We start from the raw sequence: 24,384 nt of genomic DNA, 5'->3' as shown, positions 1-24,384 counted from the left end.
AAGGCCGGTATGCTAGGGTGCCAATATTTTTGGAGGCGAGTGGATACGAGCATGTGACATCATCCGAATACCCATAACACAGTTCCCATCATTGTACTGTGTTTTGATATATCACATTTCAATGTTGTGGAAAGTTTTTTGATTTTGCATATTTTGGGGGCAGGGCTGCAGGAAAACTGAAAGGCCAGTCGGTACGTCAATTTAAACCTTTGTCCAGAGTACCACCCTAAAGAAGTTTGGTGTAGATAGCTCGAACGCTTGCCGAGGTATAAACCTAAATTTGTCTAAGAACAATAAGCCACAAGCCAACATAATTATCAGAGCAGTAGATATATAATATGAGACTATGTAGTAACAGTTATAAAATTAAGACAATGCATGCTAGATGCTCACCTTAATGCATGCATTATACAGTGCTGTGGTAGTAATTCTCTATGCATCTTATAGGGTTCTGTGGATTAACCTCAGATATAGTATACAATAATGATTCAATCCAGAATAGATAAGAGAGATTGCATCTTCTGCAGTGTGTCAGGGATCTGCGGTGAGGAAGGGATCTATTGTTTATAAATAAATAGACAGTATAGCTTTAAAATTTACTTTGCATATTTTACAGCTGTCAAATCAAAAGATTTATAAACATTTTTTGTTTTTATTCATTAATTATTGTTTGGGTGTGGGTTATAATAGCAACAAACTGAAAAGGTTAGCCGAGACTTCCCGATCCTTGGTAACAGGGACATTAATTAACAGGAATTAACAACAACTTTTGCATAGTAGTGACCTAGATCCGTTTACCAAGGGTGGTCCTATTGCAAGAGTAAGCTCATGGTGATATAGCTGTCATGAAGTAACCTGAATGTGACTGATGGTTTATGAGGATGTTCAGGGAAGTGGGGGATCAGTGGTTAAGGTGTTGGGTCACTGATCAGATTTTTGGGGTTCAAGCCTCTGAACTGCCAATCTACCATCCCTGAGCAAGGCCCCTAACCCTAAGTGCTCCACGGGTGCTGCACAGTGGCTGACCCTCTGCTCTGCTTAGCTTATTAGCTTCCTAATAAACTAATAAACTAATAAGCTTCCTAATAAATTGGGCGGTGGTGGTTCAGCCGGTTGAGGGGATGTTGATTGAAGGATCAGGGTTCAAGCCCCAGCACTGCCACTGTTGGGTCCTTAAGCAAGGCCCTTAAATCCTCACTGCTCCTGGAGTGATGTATCATGGCAGAGCCTGCATTCTGACCCCAACTTCCAAAGCTGGGACATGCAAAGAAAGAATTTCACTGTGCTGTAATGTATTTGTGATTAAATCTTCTATTCTATTCTATCAGCCAAAGTCGACTGTCATTTCAGCAGCAATTAAAAAAATAAAAAATAAATAGAATTTATTCTATTGCAGCTTTATAACAACACCAATAGTAATAATAATAATAATAATAATAATAATAGTTGCACATTGGTGAAATAACAAGTTTATATCCTTATGGGACAAAAAACGTATCCAATGCATGTCGTTTTTTTTCACCTCAAACTTTTTCCAGTCAGCTTCTTGTTTGATTCTGACCACACTAGTGAATTAAACCCAATGGCGTAAGTTTGATTTTGACATTGGTGGGGACATAATTTATTTGACATTGGTGGGGACATAATTTATTTGACATTGGGGGGGACATAATTTATTTGACATTGGGGGGGACATAATTTATTTGACATTGGTGGGGACATAATTTATTTGACATTGGTGGGGACATAATTTATTTGACATTGGGGGGACAACATTCTCCGTATTTCGTGCATATAACTGTTGTTATAAGAATACTTTCTTACTCACATACCGGTAGCTGCATAATCACGTTGCATATTGCTTCATACAACGGAATATAGCTGCAGCCTCCGACCTCAACACATTAGCGAGAAAGACAAAGCCAATCAAACAGCGACGTGGGTTAGAGAGGCGGGACTCAAAAAAGGGCAAAGGCCAATCCTTTTAGAGAGGTGAGTTACAGAGGCGGGATTCATTGCAGGGGGTAGATCTGTTAACCGTTTGTGTTCCACAAGTTGCGCTATTTTTTACAGAACGCTGTTGTAAAATATTTTTCACCTTATTTAATGATTCCTGGATAAATGTTAAATGAAATAAGTAAAAAAGCACAAGACACAGACGGACATCAGTGGTTATATATATATATATATATATATATATATATATATATATATATATATAAGGCTTTGTCGAATTATTGCTAGGGACAATTAATTGAGTGTTCCCTGGATATTGGTAGGGACATGTCCCTACCGTCCCTACCCAAATCGACGCCCTTGATTAAACCAGAAAATAAATGCTGCTAATTTAAACTGCACCAATATTTACTTAAGTCCTAAGATGCCATGCATTATTATATTTTTCCTTTCTTATGTCGTGATTAACGACTTCATTTTCTCAGGATCTCTGCATAAGAACTAGAGGCATCAACTCAATCACGTGACTGAAAACTTCCACCTTAGTGTTCTGTGCTTAAGCAGGAGGCTGTAATGTCTGCATCTTTATCTTTATAGTCACCCTACTGCTGTTAATCCAGCCGCTTTTTCTAAAAGCAGTTAAAATATCCACACGTATATATTTTAGATTCTTAGCGTTAATAGCGCTGAAAGACTATGTAAACATACACTCAAAGGTGGAACCATTAAACTCTGGTTTGAGTTTCACGTCGGGAATGTTTTCTAGTCGAGCTTCATGTATGTGGACGCTGCAGGTAGATTTTGACTGCGTTAGCTACACATTAGCTGTCAAGTTTAATGTAAATTTACATGATGTGTGATATTATGTTGCTGAGTTGTTTATCAATAAAAACTATTTAACTAGCGTCGCAGATTTGTGTATATGCTGCTACATGCTAGCAGCTAAGCGCTGTGTTTTGGTACAGAGTCGGTAGCATGTAATGCTGTTATAGAGCCAGCTGCAGTTATGATTAATCTTCAGACGGGGTTTAGTTCTGTTTTGGGTTAAAATTAATTCAACAGCCTTCACTTATAGACTAATAGATTGAATTAATTGAATCGACTGCAAAATACGACATTGTTGAGGTTGTTAATTAGTCTAGTTAGCTAAACTGTGCAGCATCGGCTGTACGTGCAGTCTGTAAAAAAAAAAAAACAGTTTGATTACAACCTGTTTAAATAACCAGCTAATTAAAAAGGCTTTATGTTGCGTTACAGTGTGTGTTAGAGCAGGAAAACACACAAATGTGCAGGACAGGAGGTTTTCCAGGACCAGAACATGTGCTTTAGTACTGATGTAGCATAATAGACATGAGACATAGACATTTTAATACAGTGATTTTGTTCTCTGTATCAGCACAAATCCTTCAGCTATGTCCACAATATCCCATGGCTTTAAAAGCAGCAAGCAAGACTTTACATTTGGGCCATGGAAAGTCACCTCAGCAAGAACACACATCATGAAATCTAAAGATATCGAGCGGTGAGACACTTTTTTTTATCTCCCCCCCTTCAGAACTACAACAGTGATTGGTAGAGATTTATTAGATGCATATTAGATTAGATTCATCTTCACCCAATCGGTAATTTGTCACACTGATGTTACTTTGCTGATTTCTCTGAGAAGGTTAGCGGAGGAGATGCATATGCCGTCTCTCCCAGAGATGCTTTTTGGAGACAACGTTATGCGCATTCAGCACACCGATGGCTTCGGCATTGAGTTCAATGCTATTGATGCCCTCAAGCGGATCAACAATTTACAACATTCAGTACAAGTGGCTTGTGCACAAGAGTGGCAGGAAAGCAGGTGAGACTTGATTAAAAAGTCAGTTAAACCCATTTAGTATGCTTTTTTCTTTTTTCTTGGATTGTTTCAGCATTCTGTTTTGCTGCAGAGCTGATTCTGAGCACAAGGAGGTTGTAAAGCATTATGATTGGACATACACAACAGATTACAAAGGGACATTGCTTGGTGAAGACCAGCAGATGAAGGTAATTTGGCTGATTTGAGTGATTTAATGATTATACTCTTTTATACTCTCAACCCAAGACCTTAAGCTTTAAAAAAATTTTTGGATACTTCTTATGATGCCCAGGTGTCTCCTACATCAGAGCGGATAGACCTGGAGAAACTGAAAGCTCGAGAACAGATCATGTTCTTTGAGGATGTGCTGTTGTTTGAGGATGAGCTCCATGATCATGGTGTATCTATGATTAGTGTGAAAATTGTGAGTGACTACAGCTCTATGTAAAAGTAATATTCAGAAATGGTATTTAAACATTTTTATTTTCATAAGTACCTAGAGCTAAAAAAAGGTAGAGAGAAATATGATCATTTCTATGTTGTTGTGTAATCCTGACTCTGCTCTGCTGTGTTTTACAGAGAGTGATGCCCACTAGTTTCTTTGTGCTGCAGCGCTTCTTCCTGAGAGTCGATGGAGTTATGATTCGGATCAATGACACACGGCTCTACCACGAGGTTAGTAAAGCTTGTCTGGTTCAAATGAAGAAATAAAGCATACAAACAGATTAATTGCCTAATACACTTACTGAGCACTTTATTAGGAACACCTGCTCATCACCTAGCGTTTTTCCACACAACAGTCTCTAGATTTTACTCAGAATGATGTAAAAAAAATGGATATTGTGATTCATGTAAATGTGCAGAAAAGCATTTTGTCATGCACAAAACAATATTAATTGTATATTAACACACAAAACAATATTAAATGTTAATATTGCTCTGGTAGGACTGATTCTGTCCCTGGGACTGATTTTTGATGCACTTTTGATACTTCAGTGTGCCTGATTGACATGTAAAGCAACCAATCATAGTTGGTTGTGTTCAGGGTTGTGTTTAGGGGTATGAAGACAGTCATGCTACTTTAGCATAAATTACAACTTTTGACTAAGAAAAACACACAAAAAAGGTCTTTGACTCAGAATTCCTCCTCAGGAACTCAAGATGGTCCACAAAACCCTGAGTTCAGCAAGTGATTTGAAATCAGCATGACTGCTCACAGCATAAGCTGTAAACAAAGCAAGCGTTACCTTTAAGGGAGTGGTGCTGTATATCCAAGTAAAGATTAGTTCAACATAACACTGACTAGATACAGCTGTTTTGAGAAGGTAAACTTCACTCCGCTCTATTATCTTCTCTGGCTTGCTTCTTGCCAGCAAAAGACAAAAATCTGTATCATCTCTCACACCACACCCAACATTGTGGCTCATATTCACATATATGATATCACTATAAGTTCTGACTTTCCACTTCAGAGGCAAGATGACTGAAGCAGAAGCGTTTCAGAAAGATGGATAGAGGAGAAAGATTTTCAGTCGGAACGTTAGTAACAATAAAAAGTTGGTTGCATAAATTCTGTTAAAAACTGTTTTTGCTTACAGGCTGGGAAAAACTACATGCTGCGGGAGTATAGCTCACGAGAAAGTAAAGTGTCAGCTCTTCAGGTGAGAGACGTGCTACTAATCTAGACTCCTTGTACTGCTGGGAAGTACATTTGTGTGTTTAACAAAGGAAATTGTCACAAAGCAGCTTTACACCTGATTCACTGGCTAGAGAAGAATTCACTGTTTTCTGGAGGCTAAAATGCAGAGCTCTGGTTTGGTTTGCACAGAGTGATCAGAAATCACATTTAAGCTTTAAATTCAGTTCTAGTGAAAGGAATCACAATACTGATAGTTTAAAAGCAAATCTATATGATTGTAATTCCATTCCATTTCATATGCAGTAAATATATACATTAGCCTTTTCTTTTAGTCTAATGACTGAGACCTTCAGCAGTCTTTTTATACTTGATACCCCATCCCTAATTTTATTTATATAAAAAATGCTAAATGTTTGATTTTCTCTATAGACTGTTTTGAATCCTTAATCCCTCTATTGTATTCTCTGTATTATTAAATACATTATCACTTACCTTTATAACTTATGCTGAGCAAATATTAAGCTGAAACAGCCACCAGCTGCTGCACTGGTAACCCAGTATACATTACTGCATCATTAATGGGTGGTTTTTAAATCGTATACACTCACCAGCCACGTTAATAGAAATGCCTGCCGGTTCACGCCTTAAAGCAATCAGCCGTGTAGCAGCAGTGCAAAACGGCATGCAGATGCAGGTCAAGAGCCTCATTTCAGTGACGTTGACTTTCACATGGTTAATAATCTGGCTTATGGGTTTTAAAATATTTAGTTTGCAGTGGTTTTTAGACAGAATGGTGTGGAACATCCAGTGAGCAGCAGTTCTGTCGCAGGAAACACCCCAAGAGGTCAGAGGAGAAGAGCCAGACTGGTTTGAACTGACAAGAAGGCTATGAGGCTATTAAAATAATCATTCTGTACACCATGGTAAACAGAAAAGTATTTCAGAATGAAACACATGAAACATTGAGGTAAATGGATCTCCATCCTGTTAGCCAAGAATCTGAGGCTATGTTAGTCACAGACATGCCAAAAACGGACAGCTGAAGAATTCCGTTATTGATTATTCAAATGCTTCTGGAGTGGTGGGAGGAGATAACAAGGGATTACAACAGTTCCCCAGGAAACTGGGGTCATGGGAATCCCCAGGTCATGATCTTGCTATATCCTTGCACAACGATCTGATCTCCCCTTCAGCCACAGCTCGCAACCTTGGGGTAACCATGGACAATCAACTGTCCTTTTCCTCTCATGTTGCTAATGTGACTCGCTCATGTCGGTTTCTTCTCTACAACATTAGAAGGATTCGACCATTTCTGTCCACACAGGCTGCTCAGGTACTTGTTCAGTCTCTTGTCATTTCTAGACTGGATTACTGCAATGCACTGCTGGCAGGTCTACCTATGAACGCAATCCGTCCTCTGCAAATGATCCAAAATGCAGCTGCCCGGCTTGTTTTCAACCTGCCAAAGTTCTCTCATACCACCCCGCTGCTGCGATCCCTCCACTGGCTTCCGGTAGCTGCACGCATCAGATTCAAAACACTGATGCTGGCCTACAAAGCCAAAAATGGACCAGCTCCCTCTTACCTCAAAGCCCTCATCACTCCTCGCACTGCACCCCGCACCCTCCGATCTACCAGCACTGCTCGACTGGTTCCACCATCTCTCAGGGTAAGAGGCAAGTATACTACAAGACTCTTCTCTGTACTGGCACCAAGGTGGTGGAACGAACTTCCCCTAGAGGTCCGGACAGCTGAGTCACTGGCTATTTTCAAGCGGCGGTTGAAGACCTACTTATTCAGGAAACACTTCAACTAGCACTTCTTTCATTATCTTTTGCATTTAAAAAAAAAAACAAAAAAAAAAAACACACCTTTGACACTTTCATTGTAACTTTGAACAAATGTTTTAAACTCATGGTATCTTAAGTATGTAACTTAGTGAGCCAGCATTAATGTATTCAATGTTAGAGATTTAAGCACTTATGTACGTCGCTCTGGATAAGGGCGTCTGCCAAATGCTGTAAATGTAAATGTAAATGTAAACAGTTACACACACAGATTCAGTCAACACACAAAACTGATCACTTCATTAAATCTTTAACTAAATCTATAGCAGATGTCCAGATATTAATTGTTTGAAATGTTGAAGTCGGGCTGTGGCAAGTTTCAAAATTGGAAGCAGTCTGTGCTACCATTAGTTCTCTTCTGCTGTAAACTAAGCAATAAAAATTTTTGGCATTCCCAAAACATGTATGTAATCGCCATAAATGTTACATTTATCACAAATTTTGTCATGGGAGTTTCATCACGTCGGTTCTGCATGGTGTTATGTAAATTCTGTGACCAAACTTGAAGTGTATCAATTGATGGGCCAGACTTCTGAAACCTGAATATAATGTCAAATAGTTTTCCAGTCAGGTTCCACACCAAATGCTCTCTGGACTGATAGAGAACCTACAGTATGACAGGATCATTAAGCCTAGTGAACAATGGATCGGTTTCTGATATACCCATCTGATGCAAACAACCAAGTCTAAGTCATAGACGTGACATTTTTCTCCATTTTGTTGTTTGATGTGAACTTTATCATGCAGCTTTGTCCTGCTGTCACATGATTGGCTGATTGCATAATTGCTGAGGATGCATGAATCTTCACTGCATAAGACATTTAATCTTCCAGAGTATACAGTATTGCATCATATTTTGAGGAATTATGCCTGTTATTATTATTATTATTATTATTATTATTATTATTTATTTTGTTTCCTCATGTGGTTGTTTCTGTTCAAGTCACTTTCCTTTCTCTCTGCAGAATGTTCCTCCTGCCTTGTTCACAGACCCTAATGAGATTGTTCAGCATTTACCGCTGACGCTCACAGAGTGTGACAAACTCGAATTCCCAGAGCCACAGCAACCTGCCGAGTCTCCACAGTGACGCAGATTACGACGTGTCAAACCTCAGAGTGCTGATCTCGGAGCAGTCTGCTGCAGCACACTGAATACTGCTATAGGCGCAGTGACGGCTGAACCCAGATCAGCATTCAGACATTGAGACGGTTGATGCCAGTGAACCCAGAAATGGAGCTGTAACAAGCAGGGATGTAACTTTCTAGAACGCAGGTCCATCAGTTCTGTTTTCTTTAAATACTTTTATAATGATACAAACACTTAACTGTCTGCCTCAGTCACTGTTACTAGATCTTTAAAACTGTTAGAGTTGTATTTTCTCTCACACACAATGTCACATATCAAAGCTTGGTTGCGATGATGTTTTGATTTTTTTATTTTTTTTTTTAAGAAACCAGTAGTGTGTGTTGAACAAGACAAATTGCAGAATGATTTATTAAAATTATTTGTTTGTAACGTCACTCTTCTGTGTGTTTGTGTTTCACATAATTGAGAGAATAAAAATGGTTCTGTAAAAATGGTGGAAATAATTCTGCTGCTGTTGTAATTGTGGGCGGTGTAGTGTGGTGGTTTCTTTAAAAGATATAAGTTCCATTAAAAATAAAAATGATTTAGTGATAAGAGCTCACCATATAAGTTCAAAGCTGTTGACGTTTAGTATGTGCAATTACACAAATTATTCCTGTGTGCTGAACAAACTAGATACAGAACACAGCCAATAACATCATTATGAGAGTGACATAAACCGCCCTTTATAACTATGTGGAAAAATCCAACCTGGTAAAAATGTGTATATATGTTTTTTATAGGAATAACTATGGGGAAATTAATGTAGCTCATCTGTTTTAGTCAGTTTAGACACTAGATACGTTTACATGCAGTTTCTAAATGAATTACAGCTCATAATATATTCCTCCTAGTATATATATAGTTTGTTCAGTGAGAACAATAATATACAAAACACAAAGTTGGGAACGCACAATAGAACACAATGTCTGTATGCATTATAATTCCCCTTCACTGGAACCAAGAGCTTAAAGATGTTACAGCATGACAATGCCCCTGTGCACAAAGCGAGCTAAGCTACAAAACACTGATTATTTGTTCACAGGTACCTCGTATTGTTTATTTTATTGTTTTTTCTTTTTATTGTCACTTTTCCGATGTTTATTTCTATTTTCAATGCTGTGGCAATACTGTAACTACAGCGCCATGTCAGTAAATATCATTCAATTGAACAATCTGTGGAACTTCAAAGAGAAACGTGTTTCTAGTCGGAGGTTTAGCGGTGTGACACACGGCTTTCACGTGGGGCGCAGTGCAAGTAGGAGCGATTTGTAATTACTTGTTACATTGAGTTAGTTCAGCGGCATCGTTATCGGAGGTAATTTTACTCTTCCATCTGTTTATCCAGATAACATCGATTCTAACGCCTAAAGGTGTTAATATCTGTGGACGTGAAAGAGTTACTTTTAAGACAAAGTGAACAGAGTGCGATGGTTTTACTGCAGTTACTAAAGCAGTGCTGTTTGTGTATCGTATCTAACCTTGTTCTACAGTAGCATCTGTGTTTAAACAGCACAAATCAAACAGTGCATCTGGAGAACCTCCTGTCCTGCACCTCCTTGTTCATGTTCCTTTTGCACCTCCTTGTTCCTGCTCCTCCTGCACCTCCTTGTTCCTGCTCCTCCTGCACCTCCTTGTTCCTGCTCCTCCTGCACCTCCTTGTTCATGTTCCTTTTGCACCTCCTTGTTCCTGCTCCTCCTCCTTGTTCCTGCACCTCCTTGTTTCTGCTCCTTTTGCACCTCCTTGTTTCTGCTCCTTTTGCACCTCCTTGTTCCTGCTCCTCCTGCACCTCCTTGTTCATGTTCCTTTTGCACCTCCTTGTTCCTGCACCTCCTTGTTCCTGCTCCTTTTGCACCTCCTTGTTCCTGCTCCTGCTTCTTTTGCACCTCCTTATTCCTGCTTCTCCTGCACCTCCTTGTTCCTGCTCCTCCTGTACCTCTTTGTTCCTGCTCCTCCTGCACCTCCTTGTTCCTGCTGCTTTTGCACCTCCTTGTTCCTGCTCCTCCTTGTTCCTGCTCCTCCTGCACCTCCTTGTTCCTGCTCCTCCTGCACCTCCTTGTTCCTGCTCCTCCTGCACCTCCTTGTTCATGTTCCTTTTGCACCTCCTTGTTTCTGCTCCTTTTGCACCTCCTTGTTCCTGCTCCTCCTGCACCTCCTTGTTCATGTTCCTTTTGCACCTCCTTGTTCCTGCACCTCCTTGTTCCTGCTCCTTTTGCACCTCCTTGTTCCTGCTCCTGCTTCTTTTGCACCTCCTTATTCCTGCTTCTCCTGCACCTCCTTGTTCCTGCTCCTCCTGTACCTCTTTGTTCCTGCTCCTCCTGCACCTCCTTGTTCCTGCTCCTCCTGCACCTCCTTGTTCCTTCTAATCCTGCACCTCCTTGCTCCTGCACCTCCTTGTTCCTGCTCCAACACACACTTCAGTTCAAGAAGGTCTGATTATCTGATTAGTTGAATCATGGGTGCCAGTGGAGGGACTTCAGTAAATGTGCAGTATACAGAACAGGAATCTGTGATCAAGTTCCAGAGATTTGTTTTGAGGATAGTTTTAGAATTATGTCCTAATTATTTTCATATGAGGATGCCAAGAGTAATCTGTTGTGTGCTGCACAGACATTGAGCTGGTTGATGCCAGTGAACCCAGAAATGGAGCTGTAACAAGCAGGGATGTAACTTTCTAGAACGCAGGTCCATCAGTTCTGTTTTCTTTAAATACTTTTATAATGATACAAACACTTAACTGTTTGCCTCAGTCACTGTTACTAGATCTTTAAAACTGTTAGAGTTGTATTTTCTCACACACAATGTCACATATCAAAGCTTGGTTGCGATGATGTTTTGATTTTTTTTTTTTTTTTTTTTTAGAAACCACTTGTGTGTGTGTTGAACAAGACAAATTGCAGAATGATTTATTAAAATGATGTGTTTGTAACGGTCACTCTTCTGTGTGATTGTGTTTCACTGTAAAAAATGTGGAAATAATTCTGCTGCTGTTCTGTAATTGTGGGTGGTGTAGTTAAAATTTGTGTGGTTTCACAGGGATGCCTAAAAAAGGCAGAGCAGCAGTAATTGGTCCCGTGAAGAAGGATGAGGACATGGGAGTGGCTGCTAAACACAGAAAGACGGACACCTCGAGCCCTGCATGTCCGCTGTGCTTCGACTCTCCTGCCAGCCTCTTCCAGAGTCTGATCTCACCCATGACTGTGGATGAGTTCTTCCGTGAGTACTGGGAGAAGAAACCGTTGCTGCTGCAGAGATCAGACCCAGCACTCATGTCTTACTACCAGTCCCTGTTTCAGCTGTCGGATCTTAAACAACTGTGTGTCCAGGGCCTGGAGTACGGCAGAGATCTGAACATTTTGCGCTGTGTAAATGGCAACAAGTTGGTGATGAACAACGAAGGGAGAGTGAAATACAGCCAGCTGAGAAAAGATTTTAATCAGAATAAAGCTACCATTCAGTTCCATCAGCCACAGAGGTTTAAGGTAAGCTCTGGAGATTTTTAAACCTGAGAATAAACACTGTGTTTTATTTAGGATAAGCAAAAGATCAGGCTTTTTGATGTGTGTGTGTTTGGTCAGGATGAGCTGTGGCATATCCAGGAGCGTCTGGAATGTTTCTTCGGGTCACTGGTTGGATCCAACGTCTACATTACACCTGAGGATTCTCAGGGTCTGCCGCCTCACTATGATGACGTGGAGGTAGTAAAGAAGAGCATGACCTCAGGCTCTTATGATTTTTACCTGCTTATTTCACCAAGGTACTCTCAAGTGTCAGCAGTCGTACAGGTTCCTTCACACTGAGAGTAAATGAACAAGACAGACTTCATTTTATAACTAGAATGACACTATTGGTTACACAGTTGCACATTTTAACCATATAGTACAAGGTTAAAGAGGGGGATTTGTTGCCACCATCGCATCTACCTTGATCATTCATTAGGGATCAAATAAAATTTAAAATTGATTCTGATTGAATGATGTTGTAAAGCTCCATTGATAAAACATAACACATAACATTAACTGTTATTGTAGCAAATAAGTGCAAGGAGAACTCATTCATTCATCTTCTACCGCTTATCCGAACTACCTCGGGTCACGGGGAGCCTGTGCCTATCTCAGGCGTCATCGGGCATCAAGGCAGGATACACCCTGGACGGAGTGCCAACCCATCGCAGGGCACACACACACACTAGGGACAATTTTCCAGAGATGCCAATCAACCTACCATGCATGTCTTTGGACCGGGGGAGGAAACCCCCGAGGCACGGGGAGAACATGCAAACTCCACACACACAAGGTGGAGGCGGGAATTGAACCCCGACCCTGGAGGTGTGAGGCGAACGTGCTAACCACTAAGCCACCGTGCCCCCCGCAAGGAGAACTGTTGTGATCTAAAGTGTGGCGGCATGAAACAAAGTGAACCAGAGTTACTATTAGTACTAAAGAGAATAAGAAGCCTTTGCTACCAGTTCCTTTATTTATTGGGTCTCTGCTATTGCAGCAATGTAATGATGTATAAACGTAGTATCTATAGAGTGAAATATAAGGCAACCAATAGCAAATATAAAGACTGTCAGTATTTGAAATAAAAGTAGGTCTTATATGCGAGTTATAAGGTTTGTTGTGAGTGTGTAAGTTCATGACTGTGTGTTCTGAGTGCTTTCTTTCCCCCAGTGTAGGTGTTTATTCTGCAGTTGGAGGGTGAGAAGCACTGGCGCCTGTACAAGCCGACCGTCCCGCTGGCTCGTGAGTACAGCACAGAGCCTGAGGAGCGTATCGGAATGCCCACTCATGACATCATCCTCAAGGTGACTACACAGAGCTTGTACACTGATCGCATGTGATCCAGCAATATGATACATAGATAGTGAACTCTGCTGTCCTCTGCTGATCATGCAGTGAACTGCAGTTGTGCTCTGAGGCGTGTTACTGAGGTGGTTTTCACAATGGTTACTGTTGATGTGGTCTACATCTGAGCGCGATGTTCTCTGCAGTGTTTGTCTTGAGGCTTGATGACAGATTCATGGTCAGAAATGCGCATGGAGAACACAGCTCGAATCACTCATCACAATTCAAGTACTCTCTCCATCTCCATTTCATCTGTATCCCACATCATGCTGCTGCTACTCATATTACATATGTGTGTTGTATGAACACGTTCTGCACGTTCTCTGAATCCTAACATGTTTCCAGTGCCAGCTAAATCGCAGCACCACCTGCAGGTAGTCTGAGGGTCAGAACTCCAGCGCTCTTCCTGCTCCACATGATGGCTTTCACATTACCAATATAGGTTTAGACTAAATTGCCAGTGTTTGAACCCCCTGAGAATTTTTTCACTTCAGTTTCTTTGAAGATTATTCAGTAGTCATGGAATGTTGTGGTCAATGTAATTCTTGCATTAATTTAATGAAATGTTTGTACACTGTGTGATTTATTTCTGTCTCCTGTGTGATTTTAAAGTGAATATATGGATTTAAATCTACATTTTATTCCAAAGATAGCGTGTGTGTTCGTGTGTGTGTTTAGGCGGGTGACCTGCTTTACTTTCCCAGAGGAACCATTCACCAAGCAGACACACCTGCAGGAGTGGAGCACTCCACACACCTCACTCTCAGCACATATCAAATCATGTATGTGTACACACACACACACACACACACACACACACACAGCTTCTTCTGTATAAAGTATCTAAACTTATGTCTGTCTCCTTACTGTGTTTCTTTCTCAGGTCATGGGGGGACTTGGTGTTGGACGTCTTCCCTGGTTTGATGATGGACTCTATAAAGAATGACGGCAGCTTGCGTCAAGGTTTACCCAGAAACCTCCTTACTGTAAGCATCGCATTTAATGCTCTACACACATCTAGGACTTTTTCCTGATTGGGCAGAATGACGTACCAAAGCAGTGTTGAATTCATTGTTGAGTAATTTTTTATGTCAGCATGGAGGAGACACTATTGCTGAAAACACATGACAGGTTGCAATGAATATATTCTTTTTAATGTAATCTGTAGCAACTCTTTGTTCAAAAGAACAGACAAACAGAAGAAACCGAGACAAACAATGAACAAGTTTCAAAAACAGGGTGTGGTGATGCGCTGAATATTTTTTAAGAAAGTGTGGACATACAGTGCATTTGTAAAGTATTCAGACCTTTCTTCTATTTTATCATCTCCCCGAAAAAGAGAAGCCAAAGAGGAAGCGACTCTTGGTAGCCACAACATTAATGTAAAAGGATAATAATAGAAGGATAAAAACTATAACGTGACTTTATTAACGTTTGTTGAAAATTCGCTGTGGTGTAAGAGGAATAAACACTACAGCAGGTATTGTATGTGGAAAATAATAACTGGGTTTGTTCTCTACTCTGCACCTTCATGCCTCACAACTCCACTGTGGATTATTTTCCTTTTAACAGCACGGCCTTTTGGGATTTCATCTATACGTTTACATTCATTCATTTAGCAGATGCAATTAATTCAAAATCATTTACAAATGAGGAAATACAAACAAAGTGATCTATCGAGAAGAGGACGATAAGTAGAGAATAAAGATGCAGGTGCAGATCTGTATCTTTTGCACTGCCAACACCCCTTTTGCCCCCTGATAATGGTGCTGGATTCTGCTATTTGGATTAAGGGACCGTATGACAGTCGGTTTGAAAGTTAAGAAGATTACCAAGCATCGGTTATAAAATGATCACAAGTTGTAGGAGGGAACATGTACCTCAAGGAGTGTTTTGATATAAGGAGGTGCTGCTGTTCCAGACAGAGTTTTGTATGTAAGCATCAAGGCTTTGAAAGACTCGCATCAAATAGTGCTTTAATTTGACATTTATCATCACAGCATGGTGATGTTAAGAGGGACAAAAACAAACTTGTTAGCACTGTTACCCTTGTGGGAAGTAAATATTTGGAGATATCTGTGAAACGCACCATTTCGGACTATAGACATGAGCATCATGGGAATACAAACATGTTAAAGGAAGACATTTCTAGACATCTGGGCCCAAATTCATAAAGATTGTATGAATGATCTCAGAGAACTCATAATTTAGCTTAAAGCTTTCTAACTAGGAATCTCATCTTAAGAGTGATTCAGGGTCACTCTAATCCCAGAGCAGCTCTGAGCAGCAAGAAAACTACAAAAACCTTTATCTTAGAGAGGAGACGGGGCTAAACCTGTTACTAGGTATGACACAATCTTTTGAAGACTGTGATTGGTTGTCCAATAAAAAAATTATATAAAGGAAAGGATATTAAAATATGATCTTTTATAAGCCTTCATTTGTTTCTCTGTTAAGATATTTGAGGCTATGTCATGTCAGGATTACGTTGGTCACCGATCACACACGCTAACAACTGTATGTTACAAATGTAAGAAAAGTACATGCAAACATCTCAGACACAGAGCAGTAATTTCATAGTGCCATATAATAATAATTATATATATCTAATTATTATGATTTATGCAACTATGGCAATTGGCTCTGTTTTGGAGATGTTAGCATATCTCTAAATGCCATAGCGGCAGAATATACTTAATATATAAACATAGCATCTTATTAACTCTATTAAATATCGTAGGAAATACATTGCTTCACTTTCAACTTTCAGCCATTTTCTCCTCATTGATGTTTAAGTTGCTTTATGAATAACTTTTAACACTCCCTTTAATTTTAAGGGAAAACACCCACATTTCTAAGAATTGTCTTAGAACTTCGTCACTAGAAGCAACTCTTTGCATTAAGAATTTTCATGAATTCATGATCCATATTCTTATTTTCACTTATTTTTAAAAGCTAGTGTGTACGTTTCCAGGTTTTCTATAACATGCCAGTTTCCTGATTGTTTTGTCTACCTTTTATATAATGCCAGGATAAAGTGGTATATATGGCTGAAGCCTGTTTTAACATTGACCCTCTGTCATTACCCTCTTTGATGTGTCTGTGTCAGGCTGCACACATGGGCTCTGAGGTAAAGAAGCAGGTGTGTACGATTCTGAGGAGTCTAGCAGAGCGACTGGAGCAGGATGAACAGGATCTGCGTTCCTCTGAAATGAGGAAAGACTTCATCTCTAACAGACTCCCGCCTTACCACTTGCAGGAGGAGGACCTCGCTCCAGGTGTGTGTGTGTGTGTGCAACGTGTTCTGGTGTACGGTGGCAGTAATGTTGTAAAGTCCAGCTGGCTCCAAATACTAAATTAATTTAGCCACAAATGGACCAGATAATGGACTAGAATGTGTGAATCTACACTTGAAAGTCTAAAGCAGAGTAATGAAAATGCTAATAGAGTTTTTGGGTTTTTTTTTTTAAGTTGGAAAGCTGCCAACGCTGGAGGACTTTGTGTGTGTTAGGTTCAGAGAGCACATTGTTCTGACCCTGGAGCCCAGTCCAGACAATACAGTAAGTCTATCTCTGTTGTCTGCCTTTAATTTTATTATTTTTTTTTTTAAATTCACATTTAAAAAAGGACACAATTCGAAATGTATATATTCATTTTAATTTTCTGTTAGGATGAAGCTATGAAGTTGGCAGCATTTGTGCTGCACTCACTGAGGAACAAAAGGGAGACACACATGATGGGGTCTCAGGATCTCCATGAAGAGGAAGATGATGTTGACGATGAGGAGGAGGAGGAAGAGAAGACAGTACAGGTGACGTACACTTGCTTAGTATAGTGATAAGGGCATAAAAAACTAGTCTCTGATTTGTATATAGCTGAGTAATTATTTAATTAGACCAAGTTAATGTGATTAAGAACCAAACTCAGTGATGTCCAGACAAGTAGGGAACAGGTTCAAAGCCCACAATTAAATATTATTATTTTTAAATATTAAAAACATTGAAATAGCACTAGATATTGGTCTGAGGAGAACAATAATTTTAATACAATTTCAATTAAAAGGTTTGAAAAAAGAACGGATGTTAATAGGATTACTAACATTTTACAAGTAATTTGGATTCTGTGAATGGAAATTAAATAAATAAATGAACTAAGCAAGTGCGTAATAGGCTTAATACTTGAGCAGTTGGAGTTTTCTGAATAATCACACTGTCTAGACTTTAGTCATTCCTGTTTTTAAAAAAAGAAGTTTCCCTTCATTTGTGCTGCAGGGTCTGGACTTCCCCATGTCGCACCTCCCTGCTCTACAGCAGCTCCTGAGTGGGGAGCGACTCCATGTGGCCGATCTGCCACTGCAGCAGGACGCTGATAAACTGGGCCTGGTGTTGGGACTCTGGACACAGGGTTTGCTGCAGGTCTGCTAACTAGATGTGCTGATATTTGCATAAAAATTATATGATGGGGTAAAAAAAAAAAAAATTAAAACATTTGCTATTCCTTGGTATAAAAAAGCAATCTTCTGCCATTTGAAAAGAATTTTGTGAGCCATAATTTGCCTTACATGAATACCATTATGCTGTCTTTTGAAAGGAGTGATCATGTAAAGTGTACAACTGATAATCAGCACATCTAATCATGACCTCACCTCCCAGTGTGTGAACGTGTACATCCACAGCTAATAGACTCTTCATAAGTCATTAACAACACTGAGTTGCTTTGCATCTTTGGACTGTAGGTACAGGACCAAGCTGCCTTAACCACAACGTCAGCAGATGGATGTAATTAGTACATGGGAGAGAGAGACACGGGTGTGTGTGTAACAGGAGAGGTATTCTTCTGGTACATACTGTGCTATTGTGTAGTGATAGTGTGTGTGTCTGTGTGACGTGTAGTGAGGATCCTCTCAGTACCATTGTGAGAACATCACCACACACACAGTAAGTCTCCTGTCTTCATTGTGTGATTGTTTCTGTTATGTTCTGGGATCTGATGTCCACAGATAAAAGGCTAGAAACTGGACATGTTTCACTGTCATCCATTCATTCAACCAGAACATGAGAATGTAATACATCTTTAATATGAATAACATTTAAAAACAGTAAGCTTTTTTTTTTTTTTAACTGTACACATTTTCTTTGCACATGGCATCAATACATACATCTTTTCCTGAATATCATACACTCAGTGTTCAGTGATAAATCCAGTGATCTGACGAGCTTTAAATAATTCTCTGTACATAGCCTGACTAAGAGAAGTAAGCACTTGCTCTTGGCCTGTGTTTGTCTGAGTAAAGGGAGGTTTGACATCATTTGAGCTTGAAAGAGTACATCATTTGTTATATCCAGTAACAGTGCGTAAGGGGAACGCTCTAAACATATGAAAGTGCCACTCCTGTTCAAATGAAGATCTTTGTAGTGCAAATGTGCTTTGGAGAACAAGCACAAGCAAGCATACAATTCATACTCTTTTATATTGCCTCAAATAGTAACTGCACACAGCTCCTTTCTCCTCAGGTATTCTGCCATTGAATAGTCATAGACTTGTGTAGTGGTTTTGGTTGTTGGGGTTTCCTCCTCACTCAGTCAGGGCTTCAGTGTTTTGTTCCAAGCTTTAACACAAAGAGAATCTCCAGCTTTTCACGGACATCAAATGTCTGGTTTCAGATGCCAAAGCTTGAACACCCGGTTTTGCTCATAACCTGCCTAAACATCGCCTGATTGAACAATTTGGTGTTTTAGGCTCAAGATGATGATTGGGAACTGCTGAGGCTGCTAAGGGCTAGGTTTTAAGGGACAGTGGTTTTTGACCTCCTTTCAGCCTGTTCCTCTTTAAGTGGGTGGAGGCAGTGCTTTTTAGGTTGAAACTGTCCAGCATGTTTCAGGGAAACTGATTCTTGGCTTCAACACTAAAGCACCACTGTGTCCCAGAATTGTGTCGCTCTATCGGGACAAAACTCGTTCAGGATCAGGTGGTCCTTGTCTATTCCACTACCACCTGAAAAAAGAGCAAAAGGCTCCAGTCAGCCGTCCACATGACGTGCAATCATCAGAAATTACTGGTTGTTATTGTAAAATATTGTACAACAATATTGTAAAAATAAAAAAATTGGTTAAGTCCAAATGATGTAAAGACTTACCTCTCTGGTCTAATACTAGGCTGTGGTTTAAATGAGAGGAGATGGTCCCATTTTCATTTAAACTCCACTTCTGATTCAGTCTCCCATGCTCTTCCCACAAAGCCACTCTGGCGCCCACACAGGCCTTCCCACCAATCACGGACATGCAGCCCTTCCCCACCTGCACACACATTTACACTTACAGTATTTAGCAGATTCCCTTATCTGTGTTGATTTACAGGAAAGCTTTGCTGTGTCCATCAAAAACAAATCCATATGCTTGTACAAATAGGTCAGGGTTTATACACAGCACAAGTGCCATGGAACTGTAATGTAGCACTGTCTGTCAATTTCTGTCTGTCAATCAAAATGAAAAGTTTGGAATCGATACTGTAATTTCAGAGATCCTACATTTTATAGCAGCTATGCTTATCCATGCCTCAGGTTTTGCTGACATGTGCAACACTGCAATTGGCTTAAATTTCCATAACGCTCTATAGTTAGAGCTCTATTTTTAGCCACTTGGCAATTTAGACCCCGAGACGGTGAAACAGGAAAGCAATTACTGCATAGTCCGTTATGTTAAGCTGAATCTGTGAATAAATGATAACTAGAGCACATATACATATTTAAATAGCATGTTTCCAACCTGAATATATATATAGAAAATTAATATCTTGTATATTTTATCTTCAAAAATCTTCACTGTGATATCCCTATTTAAATGTAAGCAAATATTCGATATTGTCCTTGTTTAACGCAAGGAAAATATTTTGTTTGTACAAAAGGTCAGATGTTCTGATCTCTTCTACTGAAGCATGTGTTCAGACGTGCACTGTCTGATTTGATACAAAATTTGAACCATGCCAGCTTGAGTGCAATAAGAAACATTTTCACTAGAATACTGGAACCCGACGTCACTGGGATTTTTCATAAATGATCAAATGTTTATACAACCTTTTCAACAATCTTTCGCTTTATTCATGTGAGAATTTCACTGCTGACCTTGCTCTTCAACTGAGACTGTGAGTACACCCATTGTTGTGTGTGTAGTGAGTGTTCAGCAGGACACAGCGAGAGTCTGGCTGGACATGGGCGTTCCCCAGTTCTCTCTACAGTCAGTGCCATCCCCAGAGCTCGGTTCTGCACCTGCACATACGCCCTTCGCTGAGGAGAAAGAAATCATTCGTCATGTAACAAATAGCTGTGTATATTCACCAACCTCCTAACTAGGGCAAGAGAGAAGTGCTAGCTGTGAGCACAGTTGTACATAAACACATCACCAATAAAATGATTGATATGACCATTTTGAATGAACTTTTCTTCTATCTAGACCTCAGCTTTTACTTCATTTACACTGAGGTGCTTTTAAAAACCTAATTAGGATGGACAGAAAATAAAAATCCCAGAAACGCTCTTCCTACGTCTTCACTCCCACGTTTGCTGTCTCTAAACATAAACACGTAAACAGACCTTGCTGTCAGCACTATCTAGTTATGTAAATGCAGAATATCTTTTTTAGGCACGAGTGGGTTTTTATCAGGGCACTACAGACCACCTCTCAGTCAAATAAACACACACACAAAGTCCCAAATGACTGCAGAAGTCTGATAATGAGTGGGTGAGATTTTGAGCAGAATAAATTTTGTATGTCAGAAAAAAACAAGGAGTGGGGAAAAAATATATGTATAAGAGCTTTAGAAAGTACTGCTGGTGGGCACTGATCACCAAACAATAACTTGGAAAGTAATTACTTTAGTCCAAATTTGATTGCAATCTCCATTTTGATACAGCAGACATATTTTACAGTATTTATTTTTGTTTCCCCACACACTAAGCAAGATTGTCACTTTCCTTCCAACAACCGATGAGGTTTCATCCCATTAAGACCGCAAAGCAAACCAACTGGCTGGAGCTCACCTGTCTAAGTGGGCGGAGGGAGCCGACGGTGTCCCAGCCACTGTAATCACTCCAACATGGATACTCGCCCTTCTGCAGCAGCATCTGACGCCCCTTAAACTGGCTGAATTCGTACACCACCCACCTGTAAGGCGCACCGACATAACCCATTAACATGTGGACTCGAACACAAAAATATTTAAATATACAACAACAAAAGTCTGAAGGAATTACAGGCCACTGTTGACTCGAAGAGACTGAGTAAAGAAGTTGCTCATGGTCTCCATGGGTAAATCTGTCATAGTCTCTAATCCCTCATACGAGCTCAGTGAAAAAAGACTGATGGAGGGCTCCGAGAAGCTCTGAGGTGAAACACACACATACAATATAAATATTGTAATTTACTGTGACTGCTTCAGATTTTCATCTGACAGCTGACATTTAGACTGAGATTTAAAAATATATTCCAATGTCAAAATATAGAGAGATAATACTAATGCTATTCAATACACTCGCTGTTATTATTAAATTCAGCACTTTCAAGAGCACTCAAATTTAAAAAAATTAAAAAAAAAAATAAATCTTTCATGAATCAAGGACTCACATATTGAATGGGTTTAAAGGATTTAATGGATGATGCCATGCAGCCAAAGGAGGTTTGGTCTGGATAAAGGCCCTCTTCAAGGACAAACTGGTTACCACAGAAACCACTTTCATCATACAGCAACCACCTAAACATTGTAAGACAGGGACACAAGGAGACCTTGTTGTATATGTTAACTGTATCTGCTGGCTTCCTGCAGCAGTGGAGTTGTATAGTACAGTACATGGTGTTCATGTCAGTGGAACTTGAAGTATCTCACCTGCCCTGAATTATTCGGAATGATGTAGGATTTAACGTGGCACAGTCTGCCACTTCGCTTACAAATTCTCTACCATCTCCCACAAAGCATGGTTTGCTGTAGGCACACAGCTACACACACATACAATAAGCAAACAAGTACACAACACTGAATCAGAATGACAGAGCAATTATAGACTGGCATTATTATAGACTGGCATTACATATCACACAACTACAAGTAGTTTCATACTGTTAAAGCACTATCTAACTAAAGTTTAATAAACTTACCATGAACTTTGGATCCTGTTCTCCACAAAGCTCCTTATAGAGACAAAAGATATTTTGCAATCAGTTATGTTCATTTTCACTGAATGCATGAATAGACCACTGATGTTATGTTGAAAATGAAAATGAAAAATTAGAAACTAAATAAATGACTGTCAGTATTTGCAGATTAGAGAAATATTGCTGAACCTCGACCGTCCGTATTCCAGTGTGTACTTACCATCCGTACAGCCCGGATGGAGAGAGGTGAACTCTGCCTGTCACCCCAGTCTACTGATCCGGAGTACTTGCCCTTCTCGAGAACACACTGTTCTCCTGTGAAATATCTCCCACTGTAGGCTACCCACCTAAAACATTTCAAATATTCTGGTTATATCCAACCCCAGCTTTGGAAACCTGAACAGTTTAGACTTTATTAAGGCTTTACTACCACATCTAAAGCTTATTATAGTATGTAAGCTGTTCCCATTGCGTGAAGCCTCATAGAAATGCTTGTTTGTAAGCATAAGCCAGTACATTACCTGTCATACTCTGTGTATGTGTGACTCGTTACCTGTCACACATACTCGTTTATTACCTCAGAAAAGGATTTTAACACTTTTTTAAAGCGAGTTATTTTGAATATTTGCACAATATTTATAAAGAGAACCTCATTAACAAGTAAGAAAAATGGCTGGAAATGTAGGTGGTGATGGCGCAACAATAGAGATAGTTGGCAGTTCAAGCTCCATCACCACCACGCTATCACTGGTGGGCTTTTAACCTGCCCTGGGGTGCTGTATAATAGCTGATCCTGCACACTGACCCCAAAACTGGGATATGTACTATAGTGTGTACGTCAATAAATAAGCCTTAAATGTAATAACGGCTTCTATTTCAAATCCAGGCAAAAAAAGGAGAACAAAATAATTTTGTCAGCTGAATGACATTATTCATGATGCAGTAAATAACCAAAAGACTAAATAATGACTAAAATAATCATTTTAACTAGAGAAAAAACATGTGAGAAACCGCATGCATTAGAAATGTCTATAACAAATTCATTATATGTGGGAAGTGTGATACTCATGTAACAAGGCTTGGTGGATGTGAATCTTAATTAGCGTTTTAAGACTGCTTCAGCATCACCAGTAAAGATACTGAGGATTGAGCATGAAAACACTACTGGACTGTCGTCATCAAGTGTACCGAGAGTAGATCTTCAATGGCACTGAGCCCAGAATATTTCAGTATGTTCTCTAGACCCCATTACACACATACAGTATATTAAAATGCTGATTAATTAAGACAGTTCTTTTATGTCTTACTCACACTCCACTTTGAACATGGATGGTGTTTGCTTCATTCACTAGTCCAGTCTGCTGCAGGTCTGCCACATCCTGGTCCACAATCTCAACCTTCTCTTCACAATTATTAAGGGTAACCGCAGGCTCAATGAAATCCTGGAATAACCACAAGAACATTTCCAACTTAACATCCCCACAGTAACTTTCAGGAACCATTACCCTAAGTATTATATTATCATTTTTTCCTATTCAAGTACAGACAGAGAGGGTTGTTGTACATTCTTATTTGGGGGGTGGCGACTATACAATTAAATTAAAATTAATAATTTTAATTGTATTTAAACATTCCTTTTTAGCTCACTAGAACGCTAAATGAATGTGAACCCTGAGCTTGTTTCTTTGCAACCATCCATCTGGGTTCCATCTGGGTTCCATCTGGGGTAATAGGAGACAATGACACCCGAAGTGTGTTGCTTATGTCCAGTTTATTCCATTGTTTTGTTTTGGTTGCTGTCACTGCAGAAAACCCCGCTACACAGATAGCATGTCGGAAATGGCAATAGGGATTTAAGTGCTGTGGTGGCAATCTCAGGGTATTCCGCCATGACTTTAATCCAGAACACCACCAGAGATTCTAACTTTCTAACGGCGTCTGTTTCGTACTCATTTTTGCTAATTTGTTTGCTAATTTGTGGG

General features: G+C 39.8%; 3 protein-coding genes across 3 annotated transcripts in view; 2 read left to right on the top strand and 1 right to left on the bottom strand.

The window, feature by feature from the left end:
* Positions 1-2,614: 2,614 nt before the first annotated feature.
* tiprl (TIP41, TOR signaling pathway regulator-like (S. cerevisiae)) lies at positions 2,615-8,863 on the top strand. Its single transcript, XM_060896183.1, has 8 exons — positions 2,615-2,750; positions 3,353-3,478; positions 3,623-3,802; positions 3,891-3,987; positions 4,092-4,223; positions 4,379-4,474; positions 5,398-5,460; positions 8,251-8,863. The coding sequence occupies exons 2-8, from the start codon at positions 3,369-3,371 to the stop codon at positions 8,371-8,373; spliced, it is 801 nt and encodes a 266-aa protein (XP_060752166.1). The 5' UTR covers positions 2,615-2,750; positions 3,353-3,368; the 3' UTR covers positions 8,374-8,863.
* A 756-nt stretch (positions 8,864-9,619) lies between these two features.
* On the top strand, positions 9,620-18,287 carry riox2 (ribosomal oxygenase 2). Its single transcript, XM_060896439.1, has 11 exons — positions 9,620-9,729; positions 11,449-11,894; positions 11,991-12,110; positions 13,091-13,219; positions 13,938-14,041; positions 14,143-14,245; positions 16,369-16,537; positions 16,731-16,819; positions 16,930-17,070; positions 17,531-17,674; positions 17,995-18,287. Exons 2-11 carry the CDS (start codon positions 11,451-11,453, stop codon positions 18,043-18,045), a joined length of 1,494 nt encoding a protein of 497 aa, XP_060752422.1. The 5' UTR covers positions 9,620-9,729; positions 11,449-11,450; the 3' UTR covers positions 18,046-18,287.
* A 29-nt stretch (positions 18,288-18,316) lies between these two features.
* The window catches only part of LOC132863563 (uncharacterized), a 34,507-nt gene continuing 28,439 nt past the window's right edge, over positions 18,317-24,384 (bottom strand). The window contains exons 13-22 of the mRNA XM_060896437.1: positions 23,714-23,844; positions 22,623-22,749; positions 22,406-22,438; positions 22,137-22,246; positions 21,878-22,004; positions 21,508-21,635; positions 21,295-21,418; positions 20,380-20,541; positions 19,396-19,555; positions 18,317-19,253 (exon numbers count right to left, since the gene is read on the bottom strand). Of these exons, the coding sequence (XP_060752420.1) occupies positions 19,165-19,253; positions 19,396-19,555; positions 20,380-20,541; positions 21,295-21,418; positions 21,508-21,635; positions 21,878-22,004; positions 22,137-22,246; positions 22,406-22,438; positions 22,623-22,749; positions 23,714-23,844 (1,191 nt within the window). The 3' untranslated portion in view covers positions 18,317-19,164. The remainder of the gene's footprint in view (positions 19,254-19,395; positions 19,556-20,379; positions 20,542-21,294; positions 21,419-21,507; positions 21,636-21,877; positions 22,005-22,136; positions 22,247-22,405; positions 22,439-22,622; positions 22,750-23,713; positions 23,845-24,384) is intronic.

This window comes from Tachysurus vachellii, chromosome 20, assembly GCF_030014155.1.
Source record: "Tachysurus vachellii isolate PV-2020 chromosome 20, HZAU_Pvac_v1, whole genome shotgun sequence".
Lineage (NCBI taxonomy): Eukaryota > Metazoa > Chordata > Actinopteri > Siluriformes > Bagridae > Tachysurus > Tachysurus vachellii.
The sequence above is the reverse complement of the archived record's forward strand: the minus strand, read 5'-3'. Positions and strand labels throughout refer to the sequence as shown.

Bases quoted from the DNA above. Each gene is read 5' to 3' on its own strand.
- riox2 (XM_060896439.1), top strand. From the start codon at position 11,451: ATGCCTAAAAAAGGCAGAGCAGCAGTAATTGGTCCCGTGAAGAAGGAT. The intron at 16,820-16,929 runs GTAAGTCTATCT...ATTTTCTGTTAG, and splicing joins AGCCCAGTCCAGACAATACA to GATGAAGCTATGAAGTTGGC. The intron at 17,071-17,530 runs GTGACGTACACT...TTTGTGCTGCAG, and splicing joins AGGAAGAGAAGACAGTACAG to GGTCTGGACTTCCCCATGTC.
- tiprl (XM_060896183.1), top strand. From the start codon at position 3,369: ATGTCCACAATATCCCATGGCTTTAAAAGCAGCAAGCAAGACTTTACA. The intron at 3,803-3,890 runs GTGAGACTTGAT...GTTTTGCTGCAG, and splicing joins CAAGAGTGGCAGGAAAGCAG to AGCTGATTCTGAGCACAAGG. The intron at 4,475-5,397 runs GTTAGTAAAGCT...TTTTGCTTACAG, and splicing joins ACACACGGCTCTACCACGAG to GCTGGGAAAAACTACATGCT.